Here is an 18628-nt window from a genome sequence, read left to right as displayed (position 1 = left end):
CCCCCTGCTTCCACTTTTTATGCTAAGCTAGGCTAATCACACCCCAGCTCTAGCTTGATATTTCACATGCAAACAGAGTGGTATCAATATACTCAACTAACTTAGGTTAAGAAAGCAAATAAGTGTATTTCCAAAATGTCAAACTATTCCTTTAAAAGCAAGATCTTTTTCTGGAAATGCTCAGATCTAGCCTGGGAACTAAACAAATCTGCAAGCTTATGTGTTATTTGTTTTGGCAGATACATCTGGTCCCCCTCTTGTTCAGACAGATTTCCAGCTGACCTGGCCCGTTTCGGACCAGTCACAACTATTTATCTAATATGGGGCGTGTTTCAGATGATGAACGACAACTTGTGGAGCCTTCATGCTTCATGCAAAATAGGTGATGACGTCATTTTTGGCTTGCACATGTTAAAGCTGGAGACACTACGGCAAACATGAACCAATGGCTGTATATAAAGATAGACATTGCATCTATGCTTCTTCCCATTGTACAAAAATGAAGCCAAAATACCCCAGATACAGACACAGCCATTTGGCGGTGGTGGTGCCTTTTAGAGCCAGTGGCAGTGGTAATCTCAGCAGTGTTGAGTTCCTGCCCAAACACCTGTCCAACCCAACCAAGAGTAGTGCCATTGATCGCAAACACAACGATTGACATAAACAGCTGTCACGTTTGGGGAGCTGTCATGCCATTGCATCTTTATTGTACAGTCTATGGTATAAACGTGGCCTAGTAAAGAGGAGTGACACAGAGACATTTTTGAAAACAGTTCTGTTGAAGTACTGTTTTTAAATTCTGATGGCAAAAATGACAGCACTCTTTCCCAGACATATTGACACCATCACAGCTCATCTCTGTAGACTGTTTACATTCGTCCATCGCTCAGCCCTCTATTTCGCGTGTCATTGCTTTGATTGGTTGTTGGCATATTGGTCAGTGACTGTTAATAGCTCCTTTGAAATCGAAAATGAACGGAGAGGTTCCAGACTAATTCACATTTGCGATTTGATCCGGCAGTGTTGAATGTCTGATCAGCATGACAGATAAAACACAGATATGGAGCTTGAAAGTACCACTCAGCTAATTCTCACTAGTTTTCCCCTATAAATTAATTGCATTGATCCACTTAAACAGCAGTCAGGGAGCTAGAAGCACTCTACTATTTGTGTATTCTAATTAAAGTTTTAGGAGTATAAGTGATAGTGCAGATCAATGTTTGTTGGTCTGTTAAGTGGGAGTCTGGCTAAGAGCCTTAGAATTACTTGATGATAAGAACACACTGAACATAGCACAAATAAACTGCACTGCCACTGTAAGCTATAATTAGAGTATTACAGTTGTAGTGCTCATTGTTTATTACACAGCACATGTAAAATCAGACATAGTTATTATTATGTCAGCATTGCTGCATACATTCTCTTTGCACAGCATAAGTGAGCACAAACTACACTCCTTTACTTGTGTTCATTAGATTCATATTTGCTACTGTTTTCTTTAAAAGTTTTATTTGTCTTCCCTGACTTTGCAAAATAAACCTGAAGTGATTTTTTAAGAGTCGTAGGAGTATGGAGCTCATAGTTATAGTATCTGAGGCATAGCATGATTATTTTCACATGTTGCTTATTGATTCTAGAGGAAGGTCATTCTTTGACCCTTGGGTGTGTGTATTTTTAGTTCCTCCAGAGGTGTTTGATCTATCCCAGAAGCCCCCTCTTCGCAGCTGCTCCCTGTATGTTAAAACTGTTGTGATCAGCAGATTTAACAGCCATGCTATGTATATGTGTCTGCTGGAGGGATATGGCTAGGAGAGTGTCAACCACCCCTGCAGTATACTGAGTGAATTTTGGTGGGGATGAAAGCTTTGACAAGCATCTGGGGGGATGATGTCATGCGTGGGTCTCAGCTTGTAAGCCTGCGTGTTTTCTGCACCACTGAAAAAAGCAGAGCTCCAGAGGATACATCTGGAAGTTTCAGAGAGTGGAACTCGACACCATCGAGCCGACGCGTTCAGTCAATGAATGAAAGGCGGCATGAGGAGAGGAGCGCAGAGATGCTGGGACGGGAGGTAGGAGGGAAGGAGCGACAGGGATGAATGAAAGGAGGAAATAGTAGAGAGATGGATGATGCTCTTGAGGAACAGAAGGATGGGAGAGTGAATTAATGAATGGGTGGAGTAGAGGAAGCAGACTGAATAGGGAGCAGAGCTGAAGGAGATGATTTTTAGCTAACGCTATGACTCTCGGGATGGCAATGTCTTAAATATATCAGCAACTATGGGATAGATTGCCATGAAACTGTGAACACATATTCATGTTCCCCAGGATGGAGCCTACTGTCTTTGCTGATACCCTGACTTTTACTTCTGCACCACCATCAGGTCAAAGTTGTTTACTTATTTAGTGAAATATCTCAACAATCTTCGACTGGCACAGGACTTTGTACAGACATTCATGATCCTCAGAGGATGACTCCTACTGACTTATCGTAACTTATTATTATGATTATTATTATTATTATTGGGTCTTATAGGAGTGAGCAACAATGAGTACCAGGCCATCAAATCACAGCATCCGCGGTGAGAGGGCACGGAATTGTGTGCGCTTTTACGCACCTGGGTCTAGGCGATCACGGATATTTCATGTGGGAAAGAAGAAGCCAGATGTATTACCTGTTTTTAAGCGGCACCGAGATACGTGGCTCATCCGTCTGTCCGTCCGTAGCATGAGTCATGTGCGCCACTTCACCACCGACCAGTTCGTAAAAGCGCAAACAATTCCGTGTCCTCTCACCGCGGATGCTGCGATTTGATGGACCAGTACTCATTGTAGCCCACTGGTGAACGACCCCCTTAACGAACGCGCCGTTTTAATAGAACGGAGCACGTGGGCTACTGACCTGTTGCCAAACCCGGTCTCACACCATTTCTTGTCATATTCACAGTCTATCACAGTTAGTTAACAATTAGTATCACCCCCTCCCCCCTAAAAAAAACCATGCATGTTGACGTTGCCATTTTGAACATGTTCGAACATGTTCGCTTGCTTAGCATTTTGGTTAAAAGCACTGTACAGCCTTACAGAGCCTCCAGCATGGCTGCTGACCCATGTTTTTTTTTTTACCACAGCTTGTCTTATTTATCTTTGACCGACATTAGCACTAAAACTCTACAGAATTTGGCCTGTTGTTTTCCCCTGTGCATATGAAGAGACAAAACGCCTACATTCATGACCTCTTGTGTCCACTGTACACCCACATACTGCACATTTGCCAAGAAATAAGCAGCGACTGAGAAGACAGCCAAATAAGAAAATTAACTCAAAGTCAGCAGAGCTAAAACTTGTCAGAAGTTTAGCTCGTGATAACCATTCCTGGGGTGATTGGACAGGAAAGTGTGCATGCAGTTGGAGCACAGAAGAAGAAGAAATTGGCTGATATAAGGCAGTCCGAGGAGGAGGATGGGAATGTAAGAGGGGGAAGCTGAGAAAGAAGGGCAGCAGAGAATAAAAACTGATCAAGATAAAAGAACAAAGGAGGAAATCTGGAAATATTTCAGTGTCATAACTTTTTCATGCCCACGGCCATGCCAGAATATGAAGCCCGTCTCCCCTGCCAGTAATGTCTGTTATTAAACACCAGCACATGGTGCATGAAGGTCCAGGTCCCACCCAAAACTCTCTGGCTTTGTTTCTTTTAATGGTCAGACATCAGTCAGACATAAAACATTCCATCTTTCACTCTGACTAACGTAACATTAACATTATCCAGGTTCTGTTTGCTTACTTTAATTTGAGAGGATTTGTTTTAACTGTCTGTCTTGGATCAACTTTACAACTGACACGTGTTTCTTACTACGACTTATTAGGGTTGAGTTTCATGGTTACCTAATGACTTTGTTGTCCATAGGTGCTGATTTGTGTTGAGCTTTAAAGCTGATTATAGTCGGTTAGATATGTTACAGATGAGCATGTGCCAGTCGGGTGTGTATTTTTACAATGGCTGAGCGAGGCTTTGAAGCCTACAGGTGCTGACTATGGGCGATTTTTATAGGTGGTTTAATGTCTCGCAGGCCAACAGGTGCTGATCTGTGCTGCCTCCTGACCCGGCTGTATCAGACAGATCGGACTCTGGCTACTTGGTTTGATGTCTTGCAGAATTGTTAAATGCTGAAATGGAGTCCTTTTGGTTTTGAGAACTGTAGCCGAGAGGGCAGCAGGGTTTTATTGTGGGTTAGTGCGGCTGACAGACATGCCAAGATCAATCACGACCACATGGAGCTTGACCGAAAACAGACTCATTCATTGTTCATTGTAGTCTCAGGCTCAGATATTTGCGGCCATTTAGATTAAAAATTTCTGGTGAGCAAAAATAAGATTTTCCTGATGATAAATAGCGCAGACTTTATTGTATCAGCCGGTCCCATTTTTCTGTTGAATCAAGTCTAATGCCATGTTAATGGATCTGTGGAGGCTGCACTTCGCACAGTGGTGCTTAGCGCCAAAAGCTTATGTTAGCATGCTAACATGAGCACAACAACAATGCTAACATGCTTGTGTTTAGCAGGTTTAATATTAAAGATGTTCACCATAGCATGCTAACATATTTAGCTCTAAACACAAAGCCCAGCTGAGACTGATGGGGATGTCATTACTCTGTAAGTATATAGTTATACCAAAGTTTTGGACAAATTTTGACCACTTAATGGCAAAAGAAGAAAAGTCAGTGGATCACCACAGTTTTATTCATCCTGTGTGGAACATGAATGTCTCTACCAAATTTCATTAGTTGTTGAGATATTTCAGTCCAGACCAAAGTGGTGGGCTGACCAACATAGTACCATGATGCAGCTAACATGGCTTAAAAAAACTCCTCGTGCCTCTCCTCTGCTCACCATGTGTACTAGAGTACAATACGAACCCTTTGGACCTTGATGGACAGCTTTATATGCCAATACCTCAGAGGCTCATGAAGCCATTTCCATCCACAAAGGGAGAAGTCCACTTATTGGTTTTCCAGGGCAGATGTTAGCCCAGCTCACGAAAATAGCCAGTTACATAACTCACTGGTTTTGATTTTAGTAGAGCGGAGCTGGGAGACACCAAATACAGCAAAATGAGATTGGTATACACAAAAGACTGCCAATAGACAGAGGACGTTCCCGAGTAATTTACAGCTCAGAGGCCAGCGTGACTCTGAACTGTACTTGAGCTCAGTATGTGATAAATGGTAAAGGTCTTGTTGGCCTTAAGCCATCTTAAATCAGCTAAATTAGCTCTGTGTGTGTGTGTGTGTGTGTGTGTGTGTGTGTGTGTGTGTGTGCGCGCGCGCGTGTGTGTGTGTGTGTGCGTGCACCTGTGGATTTGAGGGGACGTCCATAATCAGGTTAATAGGAACAGGAAATGGAGCTTCTCTGAGAGATGGAGAGGGGCAACAGAGGAAGTAGAGAAATGAGTGAGGGAGAAACAGGGGGGATAATATTTCTTGGCTGGGATTCCAGTATATGACTCTGCAGGTCTGCTTCTCTCTCTCTATGTCTTTGTCTATCTCTCTTCACCAGAGGGGAATGTAAAAAGCCAAATCTTCTATGAAATCTACAGGATCAACATCTAAACATGACTGGATAATGATGACTGGCAGCAGTGTCTTTTTATAAGTCCTCTGTTTATAAGAAAGCAGTGGGAACGGCTGGTAACAGACCTGATTGCATGTAATTCATGCATCTAAGACTCCTTATGTTGAGTTATAGTTTACATACATATGCTGATCCATGTTTGTATTGCTCTCCCTGCCTGTTTTCTACCAGAGAATAGCCTACACCTACACCAGGCTCAAGAGAATGTCGTTGTTTACGCAGGAATTTTAGACCATTCTCATTCCCAGGGCGTCAAATAACGAGAATGTCTGCAAAGGGCGGGAAGGAGAGGAGGTGGATGGGTCAAACAAAAGCAGACTTTCAGGGAGGAGACAGCAGTTGGTGTCCTGCGGGAAAACAAATGTCAGTGCTGTTTTAACATAATGTGACGTCTCTTGTGTACCTACGTCCCGTGTGAAAACAAAAGTTGTTTTAACGTCATGTTACGCAATTAATGTACATCGTCGTGCACTGATGTTGCTCACATAATGTGTTAACGTTACATTATGTCACGTAACAAACTTGCTTATTTTAACCCAAAACGCGATCTTTTTTTCTAAACCCATCAAAGTAGTTTTGTCCCCCAAACCTTACCACGACTTTCGCAACATTAATCATGTCTGACAATGTGTTTTAGCTACATGTCGCATAGAGACGCTAAAGGGTGCCCTGTGCATCACTGTAAGACCCAGAGGGTAAGATATTTTCTTCGTAAACAAAAGTACTGGACAAACTAACATTTTGCCTTAATGGTGAGGCTTTGTGAGAAGTCAGAAGATCACCAAAGTTATTAAAATCCAATCTAAAGGGAACATTACTATGCGTAACAAATTTGTGGCAGTCAACCCAGTAGTTGTTTACTCAAAGCTACAAATGTTAACCTCATGGTGGCACTACAGGAGAAGTCAGGGGATCCCCAAAGTTTTTAGTATTCATACTTTGGGGACCACGAATGTCTGCACAAAATGTCATATCAATTCGTCCAGTATGTGATGACATAATTCAGACTGGACCAATGTGGGGGCCAGACTGATCGAACAACCAGCATCCTTGAGCTGCACCACTGGTGTGGCTAGAAAGTCTATAATTACTTTGTCTGCACAATCCAGACTCCATATGGTGGCTCTTTATTGTCCTCTGGGTCATACACATTAGCTACAAAGCATCATCATCAAACAAATAGCTGCGTTTTATTTGGCTCTCTCCATGTATGTGGTCTGTGTCTGCACGTTCTTTTTTAATCCTGCTGTTTCTACTCCTCTGCACTCCCTCAGAAGTCCGGGAATTGAATAAATTATACTGGAGGAATTCCCTGGCACAGTAGATATAAAGGCTGTCATTGTAATGCAGGCACAATGAGACATGGATGGATTTATATAGAGCCTCTGTGATATATACTCAGCTCAGTGACAGACGGACGCAGACTGTGCAGAGTGCAGAGAAGAAGCCATTGTCCTGCAGGTCAGACTGAACTCTAACCAAAGTGCTTCACACTGATGTTTGAAATTCCTCCAGTGTCCTCCAAAATGACTCTGTCAGTGTGTGTGAGTGTGATAAAATGGTTCACACGATTCATCTCATATTGGTGTATCATCCCTAGATACTTTTAATATCGTTAGAATAATGTAAATATTGTGTCTAAATTACCCAAATGTCTATTATTATTAAATTATTCTATCACTAGATCTGTTTATTTTTCATTTCCGGGTTGCATCTTGAGTTTTTTTTTTTTTTTATAAATATTTACCAAGAATGTTTGTTCATGCTGACCTTCTACTTAATAACATTGCCGTCTCTTATTTCAGGATGTGATTATTTATTAATCAGTCAAATTTTTAATCTAAATTCTCTCCAGAGAGCACTACAGTAGCTAATGCAGGTCTGGTAAACAACAGTCTCTGGCAGTCTGCGTAACCTTTCCTTTCCCTTCGTCCCTGCAGTGCTGCTGACGTGCGTGTTGTCCTTCAATGTGGACCAGAAAAATGGTTTGTCGTTCAGCGGTCCAGTGGAGGACATGTTTGGCTACACTATCCAGCAGTTTGAGAACAGCGAGGGGAAATGGTGAGTGTCATCACCATTCATCATCTCTCATCTCACAGATCCTGGTTGAAATACGAGCCCATTTCAGGCCAGCACCACGTGATGGCAATTTGACATGATGTTTGGGTTGACCCTTGCACAAGTCAAAAATGAAAGCAGCTATATTAAAGAAACAGTTCACCCCAAAATCAAAAATAAATATTTTTCCTCTTACCTGTAGTGCTGTTTATCACTCTAGATTGTTTTGGTGTGAGTTGCTGAGTGTTGGAGATATGGGCTGTAGAGACGTCTGCCTTCTCTTGAATATCATGGAACTAGATGGCACTCAGCTTGTGGTGCTCAGAGTGTCGAAAAGCAATATCTCTTTCCAGAAATCATGACACGGTTACTCAAGATAACGCACAGACCTTGTTGTGAGCAGTTTCTTGTTGGAACTATTTTCTTTCTACCAAACTATGCCAACTGTATCACAGTTTGGGAAGTGTGCATCTACTGCTAGCTCAACACTAACGCTACAGGTCAGCCTTCCACACTGTAATACCGTTGGTGGGTCTACATGAAACTGCTCACAGCAAAATCTGTGGATTATCTTAAGTAATTGTGTCATGATTTCATCTAGCTCCATTATATTAAGGAGAAGGGAGACATCTCTGCTACTTATATCTCCCAGCACTCTGCAACTCACACCAAAACAATCTATATTGATAAATAACACTACAGTAAGAAGAAAAATATGTACTTTTGATTTTGGGGTGAACTGTCCCTTCAAGCACAAACTTAAATGCACAGAGTGAAATTAAATGCTCACCTTATCACTGTAATAACTTTATTACTCAGCTTTCATTGCTTCTGTATTCTTATTTTTATTTGCATTTAATCTGCATTGATGAAATTATGTATGTGGTCCCATTTTAACATGATGGGTATTACAGATGTTCAACCTTTGACATTAAAGACCTAAGGAAGATGTTTGGGGTCACAAAGTGCAATCCCATCCACTAGTTTTTTTAAGTGCAATTTGAAAATTTAAGAAAAAAATGAGCAGAAATGCTGAAAATTCAAAGAAGTTGTAGAAATGTGTTGTATTGATAAAAGCAAACTCTGACAAAATGCACTGGAGACAGACTTAATCAATGAATCATGAACGTAGATAAGGCATATGAACATCATGTTTTTTTCCCATGTTGTTTTCTTTAATTTGAGGTTTGACTGGAACTATTTTAGTTGCATCATCTTGTTGTGCCCTCTTCTTCTGGTTTAATGGCAACTTACTAGAGAACTAGCACCACCAACTGTTTATCTCAATACACCCAACTCCTTCATAAACTGGTATCTCTGCTCTGGTGGTCCGTATAATTCTTTATCAGAAAATCTCCTAAGTACTTTAGAGAAGCCTATCCAAAACGGTTTCCACATGAGCTCATTTTATTATACCAAGTTCAGTTTGATTCAAATCCTCAATAATAACAAAAGCGTAAAACCTTTATTAACCTGTAAAATGAAGTGAAGGAGAGCGCACCAGCTGCTGCTGTAATGAGGCTCCTTTACTACTCTTGCTGTTAACCGTAAACTGCCCACTAGAGTCTCCACATACCGAGCCTGTAAATACACTGAAACCAAGCATCCGTGGCTCCTTGCTAAAACTGCCTGGGAGCCCATTTTAGAAAACCTTGTTAGAGTGTGGTTAATGGCTTTGTGTCTCTACATCTCTCCTTCAGTTACTCTCCAACCTGTTGCAACACCACCGCTGAGTCTTTCCCACATGGCGGTACCTGCAGTAATGATCTTATCAGGCTCATATGAGATCATTTACAATAATTCACTCACCTCTAATCAGTGGGGCCAGCTGTGACTGAACCTCCACACTGTTCCTTGAGAGTACGTTCACTCTGTTGCATCTCCAGATAGCACTATTTTGTTCCAGTTCAGGGAAAAGTAGTGAAGAGGTCAGAGTGATAAGGGCCTGATTAAAGACGTTAAAATCGAGAAACAGCATGGGTAAGGCAGGCAGAGTTCAGGGTGAATGACAACAGATGAAAAAAAAAGAAATAAAAAGATAAAACATACTGATGGAGAATGTTTCAAGCAAATGAGGAGGAGGGGCAATAAAATTAGAGATGTTATGTAGCCCCCAGTGCGTCCATGGGAGAGAATTTTATGGCGGGGAGAAATGGTGATCATGAGGTGATGTAACATGCACGACCGGGAGGTGACTGATTAGTCACAGATGTCTCCTTAAGACCCCCACCCTTCAGCTCCTCAGTTGCACCTCAGCAGCGTTGAAAGGTGGACCAACTGCACAGAGAAGATGTGTAACATGTGGCAGAGACAGTTCAGAGAAAGACATCCTTCCACTGTAGTTTCTAGTCCAGTAACTTTTCACCCAAAACTGCTGGCACGGATATCTGAATGTTGTTGAGTCATCTAACTGTGCTGCCAAAAATCTCCCTCTACAAACAAACAAACAAATTTTTGCTTATTTATGTAGCAAAATCACAAGAAACATTTTGCTGGTATCAAACAAACATAATCTGCTGGTGGGATAAGCAAAAATGATGTCATGAGATTTCTTGAAACTGCTTTCACTTTCTGACAGCTCAGTCGCCAGGAGACAAGTTGGCATTGTACCTTTCTGCAAATCACAGATACATTACATGTGTACTTTTCATACGCATCATATTAATGTTTCAAGAGTGACGTATTTCTGAGGAAGTAGGGGGCGTGGTGGATGGTGGGACACAAAGGCGAGATGGATGCTAAGCTGCAGATCACTGTTTTAAACCAACAAGCAACAAAACCAGTTGTTTTCTAGTAAGACATCAACAGCATCTCCAGTTGGATTGCGGCACCAAAACTGGGTCATTTTAGCCAAAGCGTGATCTTTTCCTTACCCTGATTAGGGCTGCAACTAACGATTATGTTCATTGTCGACTAATCTGTCTTAACTAATTAGTTCTTCGAATAGTCGACTAATCATTTTATCGAAAAATGTGTTGAATTGTTAAAAAATGTCAGTCTGTCTCTCCCAAACCCCAAAATTATGTCATCTAATGTCTTGTTTCGTACTCACGCCAAAGGGTTTTAGTTCACCGTCATGGGAGAGTGTGTAAAGCTGCCAATATTTGAAAGTAAGAAGCTGCAATAAGAGTATTTTGGGGTACTTTTATAGTACTTTTCTATGAAAAATGACTTAAACCGATTAGTCGGCTACTAAAATAGTCACTAGTTATTTTAATAGTTGATTAGTCATCGATTAGTCGACTAATCTTTGCAGCCCTAACCCTGATCAAGTGTTGTTTGAGCCAAAACAACCACACATTAACAATAATGTTATTCAAACATAAAGAAACATAAAGTTTCTACATATCTGTTTCATAATAACGTACAAATGTCACATGTCCATGGTGGCAGAGATGTAAAATGCCAACATTTACTCTGCCAGTTGGGTTGAGGAGTCAGATGAGCACATCGATACCACATTAAGAATTTTTATAAATAATCATCAGTAATGTGGATATAATGACTAAGTAGGTAAAGGCAAATAACAGAACAGCTTGAACAGTCTGGTAAGATCAGAGAATTACATCACTTTACTGTAATGCAGCCTTTAAGGGTAAGGACAATACTTATGATATTATGACATCCAAAATCGAATAAATATTTAGTCTCACATCACGATATCAATATAATATCGATATATTGCCCAGCCCTACTGACAAGGGTATTTAGCTTGGATAGGAAAAAGACATTAACAAGACATTATGACTTTCCTGTAGTGACCTTTTGCAGTGATGCCAGCAGAATCAATAATAGTAATAACCATGTAGTTATTTATTTAAACATAGATATGTTTCATCCTCTTGAGTATTCACCATAAATAAATCAATAATGTTGTGTTTCTCACAGGACCAAGCAGAGTGTTGTTGATCCACTTTGTATCTCCTGTAGATGACCAGGGCCCATTAGAGATCAGGAATGTTAATAAGCCTGAATGTTTAGAAGGAAGGCAGATGACCAACTCTTTTTAGTTTACTGACGGAGCAACACGATGTTATGCAACTCACACATGGACATGGGTGTGTAAAAGAGGCAGGCGTACAGTCGTTCATACTGAACATACATGTCCAGGACAGACCAGAAACACAAACACACTGTACAATGTACAATAACACTGTACTGATCTGCAAACATCTGCAACATATCATGCATTAGTATCTAATGAGGTGGTAATAAAGTGTTTCTTTTTAATGAGCTATTTTAGTGTTGTTTCAGTTTCATACCACATTTTCAGGGTGATAATAAAATAATATGTCAGCCACAGATTCATTATCCAATTATAATAAGCCAATCTGAACCTCCTGTTCATGTTTAATTTAACTATGTAAGTACAATTACGGCAAATCTAAATTGTTGGGAAATTAGAAAAACGCTCACAGCTTCCAACCTGCCAACACTTAATTTCTGCTGTAACATTTGAATTGTGCTTATTATCACAACTGTAAAACTGTGACGCTGGTGTGTGGTTGTTGGCAGGATTTCTAACTAACCAACCCCAACTGTTCTTTATTTGTTCAGGGTTCTGATTGGATCGCCGCTGTCGGGCCAGCCAGCCAAACGGACAGGAGATGTATACAAGTGTCCTGTTGGGAAGGGAGACAACACGTGTGTCAAGCTGGAGCTGCCTAGTAAGAATGTTATTAGTGTGTGTGTGTGTGTGTGTCTGTGTGTGTCTGTGTGTGTGTGTCTGTTTGTGTTTGTGTTTGTTAAACAATTAGTCAATTAATCGTTTAATCTGTCAACAGGAAATTAATTGGCCACTAGGCTTAGGTGGAATCTATTTTTCCATACGTTTATATTTTAATTTAATTAAATTAATTATTTTTATAGACTTTATTAATCCTCAAGGGGAAATTCAGTTTTTTCCCGTTGTCATATTCATATACACACAGGCCCGAAATACACACACATGCACAAACACGACCTATACATGTATACATGATGTCAGAATGAGGGGACTGCACATGGACAGGGGCCTTGAGCAGTTGGGGGTTCGGTGCCTTGCTCAAGGGCACCTTGGCAGTGCCCAGGAGGTAAACTGGCACTTGTCCAGCTACCAGTCCGCACTCCATACTTGGTCCAGATGGGGACTTGAACCAGCGACTCTCCGGTTCCCAACCCAAGAGCTACTGCTGACATCCTTAGGGTACACGACATGTGATGGTATTAGTGTGCAGAGCTAACCCCCTGCTCCTTTGATTTAAGTGTCAGAGTTTTACAAACAGACACACACTACAGATGTGCTTTCATGTGGTCTAAACAGTGAAACTGACCTTCTCAAGTGCTCCTATTTTTGTGGCACAGTTTATCGTACAGTAAATCAGCTGTCACTATCACTTGCCACCTAGCTGCAGCAAGCAAACGTGGAGGCTCCATGCATTACAGCTTTCCCTCCCTGTTTTCACCTTTTACAGTGAAAGCCCTAGACATATACACCACATCACTGCTCACCAGATGGGACGTATTCACATGCTGAGGCTGTGTAGGGTTGGGTTGGTCCCAACCCTCAGCTATGGTCATGAGCTCTGGGTATTGACCGAAAGAATGAGATAGCGAATACAAGCGGCCCGAAATGAGAAAGGGTGAGGAACTCAGACATTCGGAGGGAGCCTGAGTAGAGCTTCTGCTCCTTCAGGTCGAAAGGGTTCAGTTGAGGTGGTTCGGGCATCTGATCAGGATGCCTCCTGAGCACCTCCCGCTGGAGGTGTTTCAGGCATGTCCCACTGGTAGGAGGCCACGGGGCAGATCCAGAACACACTGGAGGGATTACATATAACATCTGGCCTGGGAATGCCTTGGGGTCCCCCAGGAGGAGCTGGAAAGTGTTGCTGGGGAGAGGGACGTCTGGGGGGCTTTGCTTGGCCTTCTGCCCTTGCGACCCGGCCTCAGATAAGCGGGTGAAAATGGATGGATGGATGGATGGATGAGGCTGTGGAGATGAGTTGTTCAAAAAATTGAAATCATTTGGTCACAGGCCTTTTCTTTAAGTTTCTATTCAACATAATACCTTATCATCTCAATTTAATGTACTGAATCAATTGTAGATGTGACACAAAAAGCTAATTTTTTTTTTGGCGGGTAAAAATACGTTTGACTGGTGGATTTTTTCATCTACCAGTCGCCTTGCCCAGTAAGTGAAAAAGTTAATTTTGGACACCCCAACTCTGGTTTAGTCAAAACATACTCCTAGTACAGTTAGATGTGAAAATATGCAGTTTTCCTCTGCTGTCTCTCTCTGCCGTTGCTGGCCTACCTTTTGTACCTAGTCCTGTAACGTTATCCTCACTACTTGGCTGCCTGTTCCATCAATAGAGACTGACCTCTAGTGGCATGTGCTGTGCACTACAATACATCGCATCAATACAGCAACTCCATCTCGGTTTAATAGAAAGATGAGCAACTGGATTTTTGATGGTATTGAAAATCATTTCTAAATACCCTGGTATACCAAGATGCTGCCATACTGCCCAAGCCTACCGGCAACTATGTAAATGACTGATTAGTCACGGGATTTGCAGCTTTTCTGAGTTAGATATAATTGTAAATTTAATATATTTGGGTTTTTGACCATTTGCAGACAAAACAAAACATTTGAGGACATCATCTTAGGCCTTAATTGAGAATTTAATCCAGAGATTGCTTGTTAATGTTATGAGTTGCAGTCTTAATATATACTGTATTTGGGCAATTTGTGTGATTGTACTACTTTGTGTTTAAATCTACTGTATATGTGACTGCGTCTCGTCGGGAGGAAGTGAGGCCCATCATAACAGGAAGACAGTAAATAAACAAGCTTTTAATGTTTCACCATACCAATTATAACTTAATTAAACAGATAAACACAACTTAGCTCTAGGTCAGCAGTTTGGCAGTGTGTCAACTCTGGAGGACTGAGAGCTCGTGTGTACAGCAGCTATGCACACCAGCTCTCAGCTCAGGAGTTATTCTTTTCAACACAGTTGTTTGCACCTCAGAATTAATAAGTAACAGGAGGTACAGTTCTCATGCTGTTGTTAAATTACACACTTAAGGTTTTGATAATGTAGACTCAGGGCTGGATGTGATACTCCTCCATTCACCAGAGGAGAGTCCTGTATTTGTTTTATCTTGAACAAGTTATGCAGCAAAAGGTTTAGATCTCACAAACTCAAGTTTAGTCTGGAAAACATCCACTGGGAAATGATTGAGCCTGGCAGTCAGAGCCAGACAACTCAGCAAACAACTGGGAGTGGTTTAACTGACGACATCAACAACAACAGTGCTGTATTTTGATTTAAAGTGAAACTGACTGAGTTTCTACCTTAGACAAGGACAGCCAAACAGGAAGAGTTCATGTTGATGCTTCACTGAGGGAAAGGGTTTGTCAGTCACATGTAAGTCTGATCCCTGCAGAGTCATGTCGGTCTATGCCCACTGACGACGCCCTAGTCTGTCTCCATACTAGGTTTGCATTATTGCAGCACAGAAAAGACATGCCAAACCATAATGAGCAAAGCTAAATTTGTGTGGTTTAATGTTGTAATTCTTAATCACGGTTCTGTCCGACCAATAAAACTGAAAGGTGATTATGCCAGGACAATTATGTGTCATGAAATACTGGCAAGAAAGTCCCAACATCCACAGCTTGTCAAGATGTCTGCTAAACAGTGCTGCAATATATTTACGTTCTGTTTGGAAAATTGGATCCAAATGACAAACAATAAACGTAAACTGTTGGCAACACACACTTGCAAGTTCAGGCTGCAGACTTTCAGGCTGAAGAATTACTCAGCAGTGGTGGATTTCACAATATACTTATCTTATAACTTGGAGATATCAACTATAGTATAAAATTCACATTATTTTTTGCAGGAGAGCATGATGCTAATAAACTGAAATGCTACATATGTCATTTGTTTGTCTACTGAAGTAAATGTAGCAGTGCCACAGTGTAAAAATACTCTGCTACACGTTTAAGTCCTGCAGACAAAATTTTAAAGGAATGCGAATCCGAAGGTTTTTGGTGAAATTTCATGTGTTTGGGAAGTACTGGGCATATGACTGGATAAATGAGACTTAGGTTATACTGCACAAATTGTGAGTTTGTGAACTGGTATTTATATATAGTTTTGTTGTTCTTAAATGCAGCCCCCTATAACTTCAATTCTTAAAGAATTTCCTCCAATTTGTGTTCATTCATCGAGGAAAAAAAAGGTTTTCTTCATGAATTTGCTCTAACACAGTGCAAGTAATTAGCCCTTTTTACACACAGATCCCGCGATAGGGCTGCAATTAAGACCAATTATTATGCTGCCTTTGCTTTTTTATACACAATCAAACTACTGAGAAATACTGACATTCCAAAGCAGAAGAGGCATGATAAGCCTTGTACAGGCAGTGTAAATGGGGCTTAAGTTATACAAGTGGTCATACAGGATTATTGGCATCAAAATATACTATATAAAGTACCAAAAGTAAAATCACTTATTATGCGGAACATTTCATTTCAAAATAATTTCTGTTGTATCATTGGATTATAAGTATCGATGCACTAATGTGTACATTACTGTACATGTTATCGCTAGGAGTTTGGCGAGGAATATCATCTCATCAGCAGAAAATGGAAATACTCAAACAAAATACAAGTACCTCAAAGCTGTACTTCATTACAGTGCTTGAATAAATGTACTTAGTCACTCCCCATCGCTGGCAATTCATAGCAACCACCTAGTAAATCACTGGTTATCAGAAGAAGCCACTTTGCTAATGGCATTAACAAGCTGCTTTCTTTGAATTTCAGGAGGTCTTTCTAGACCAAGAGGGTTTGTCTGATAAGTCAGATTTGTTCTGATAGCTATCTGGGGTTCACAGTTCACTGAGGACAAAGCGTGTATTCTCCTCTGCAGCTCCGCAAAGCTGCCCTCAGTCCCACGTGGACGAATCATGAGGTGCCGGGTCTCGGTCCATGTCACTCATTTTATCAGATAGTTAAGAAATAGGGCAATGTTACTCAACAGACTATCTTATGTTCACATCAAAGTTAACTGTGTGTGCATGAAAGATGACTGACTACTGTGTTTTATATAAAACATGTGTTAGGGTATAAAAGAGCTTTTAATTCTGTATTCCTTTCAGTATTTTCTTGTTAGCGTGACCACAGGAAATAGAGGATAGACAGAAAGAGAGAACAGAAATCTGTATTCAAACAGAGATGAAGACTAAGACTAAGTTATTAAAGCTCATTACGCCACATTACGAACCACTCACAGTTCTGCTGTCAGTTCCAAGGAGAGCGCATGCCTGGCTGCTAATGAGAATAAGTAATGGTTAAATATCCAAATCCTCTCATGGGGATTGGTAAAGAGCTCGATTCAGAATTGAAATAGCATGCGAATAAGACAAATAAAGCAGATGATGCATTCCCAAGTTGAAGCATTTGTCATAACAGGCTAATTTTAGCCACATGTTGTGATTGCTTAATGATTCAATTCCTCTATTCCTCCTTCACCACAAGTTGGAATTTTGTTTTCCGCTCACATCCTTTATTAATTGCTGTAAGCTACACCCTAAGGTAAAGCAATGAAAATGCTATATTTAACCATATGTCAGTGATTATTGCATCTTCCTGGGGTAGAGGGAAGTAGGGGATGAGGGTGAGCAGCTCTCTTCCTATGGGAAAACACAGAAGAGGAATTTGTCCAGCTGTTCTTCCTCTGTGCTTCTCTCTATTTGCCTCACTCTGTTTATTCATCCATATTTCTCTTCAGAAAACACAACAGTTCCCAACTTACATGAAGTCAAGGAGAACATGACCATGGGAACCACGCTGGTGACCAATCCCAACGGAGGATTTCTGGTAAGGGAGAAGATGCTCTTTATAGTATATGAAAGTGCTCTATATCACATTCTCCACAGCAAACACAAAAGGACTGAACTTTGCATATTTCCTGCAAGACAGTGGGAAGCTAGTGTACGCTCACTAGACCTTTGGTCCCTGTGGAAACAGTGAGCTTGACCCCCCCATGTTTCCCACTGAGACTTCATGTCCTGGGAATGTAACACTGGAAGTCAACTTTGCAGAAATTTATGTATGAGCATATAGGAGGTGGTGACATCCATGCCATTATATGGTTATAAACTCCAGTAAAATTTAATTTATGCATGATTATACGATTAGCAGAGTGTGAAAATGACTGAAACAATGGCATAGTAGTTGATAAATACATATTTATACCTCTTGTCATTTGGTCCAAGCAAATATAAGCTGCCTTCTGAATCGCATACATTTTCTTTTAACTTTCAGTATGTACTGCAGCTGCCTTTATAAAGTACGTACTGTTGCATGAAGTGTGTACAATGGGACATACTACTTCATTCATATGATATCCTACGATATGAAATGGACACAGAATGGTTCATATGATATGCTCCGAATTAGTGCCGCACAAATGATAGGTTCAGGCAAGTAAAGTGACAATGGTTAAGTTTAGGAAAAGAAACATAGTAATCATTCATTGATTCATTCATATTCCATAACAGCTCATCCTGTAGGGGGTCGTGGGGGGCTGGAGCCTATCCCAGCTGACATTAGGCGACAGGCGGGATACACCCTGGATGGGTTGCCAGACTATCACAGGGCTAACACATAGAGACAGACAACCATTCACACTCACATTCACACTTACGGACAATTCAGAGTCACCAATTAACCTGCATGTCTTTGGACTGTGGGAGGAAGCCGGAGTACCAGGAGAAAACCCACGCTGACACGGGGAGAACATGCATACTCCACACAGAAGGGCCATAGTGATGATGTACCTTAAAATGGCTCAAAGTTCACATAGTTCCAAACACCACTCTCCTGGGGAAAGTCCTATGTTTTGTGACCCATCCACCACCCAAACTTGTCTTCTTTTACT

General features: G+C 41.1%; 1 protein-coding gene across 1 annotated transcript in view; it reads left to right on the top strand.

The window, feature by feature from the left end:
• The window catches only part of itga1 (integrin, alpha 1), a 59353-nt gene that overhangs the window by 13554 nt on the left and 27171 nt on the right, over nt 1-18628 (top strand). Inside the window, exons 2-4 of the mRNA XM_049604339.1 lie at nt 7574-7694; nt 12249-12358; nt 17477-17565. Of these exons, the coding sequence (XP_049460296.1) occupies nt 7574-7694; nt 12249-12358; nt 17477-17565 (320 nt within the window). The remainder of the gene's footprint in view (nt 1-7573; nt 7695-12248; nt 12359-17476; nt 17566-18628) is intronic.

Source organism: Epinephelus fuscoguttatus, linkage group LG18 (genome assembly GCF_011397635.1).
Source record: "Epinephelus fuscoguttatus linkage group LG18, E.fuscoguttatus.final_Chr_v1".
Lineage (NCBI taxonomy): Eukaryota > Metazoa > Chordata > Actinopteri > Perciformes > Serranidae > Epinephelus > Epinephelus fuscoguttatus.
Note: the sequence above shows the minus strand (reverse complement) of the source record. Positions and strands in the feature narration are given on the sequence as shown.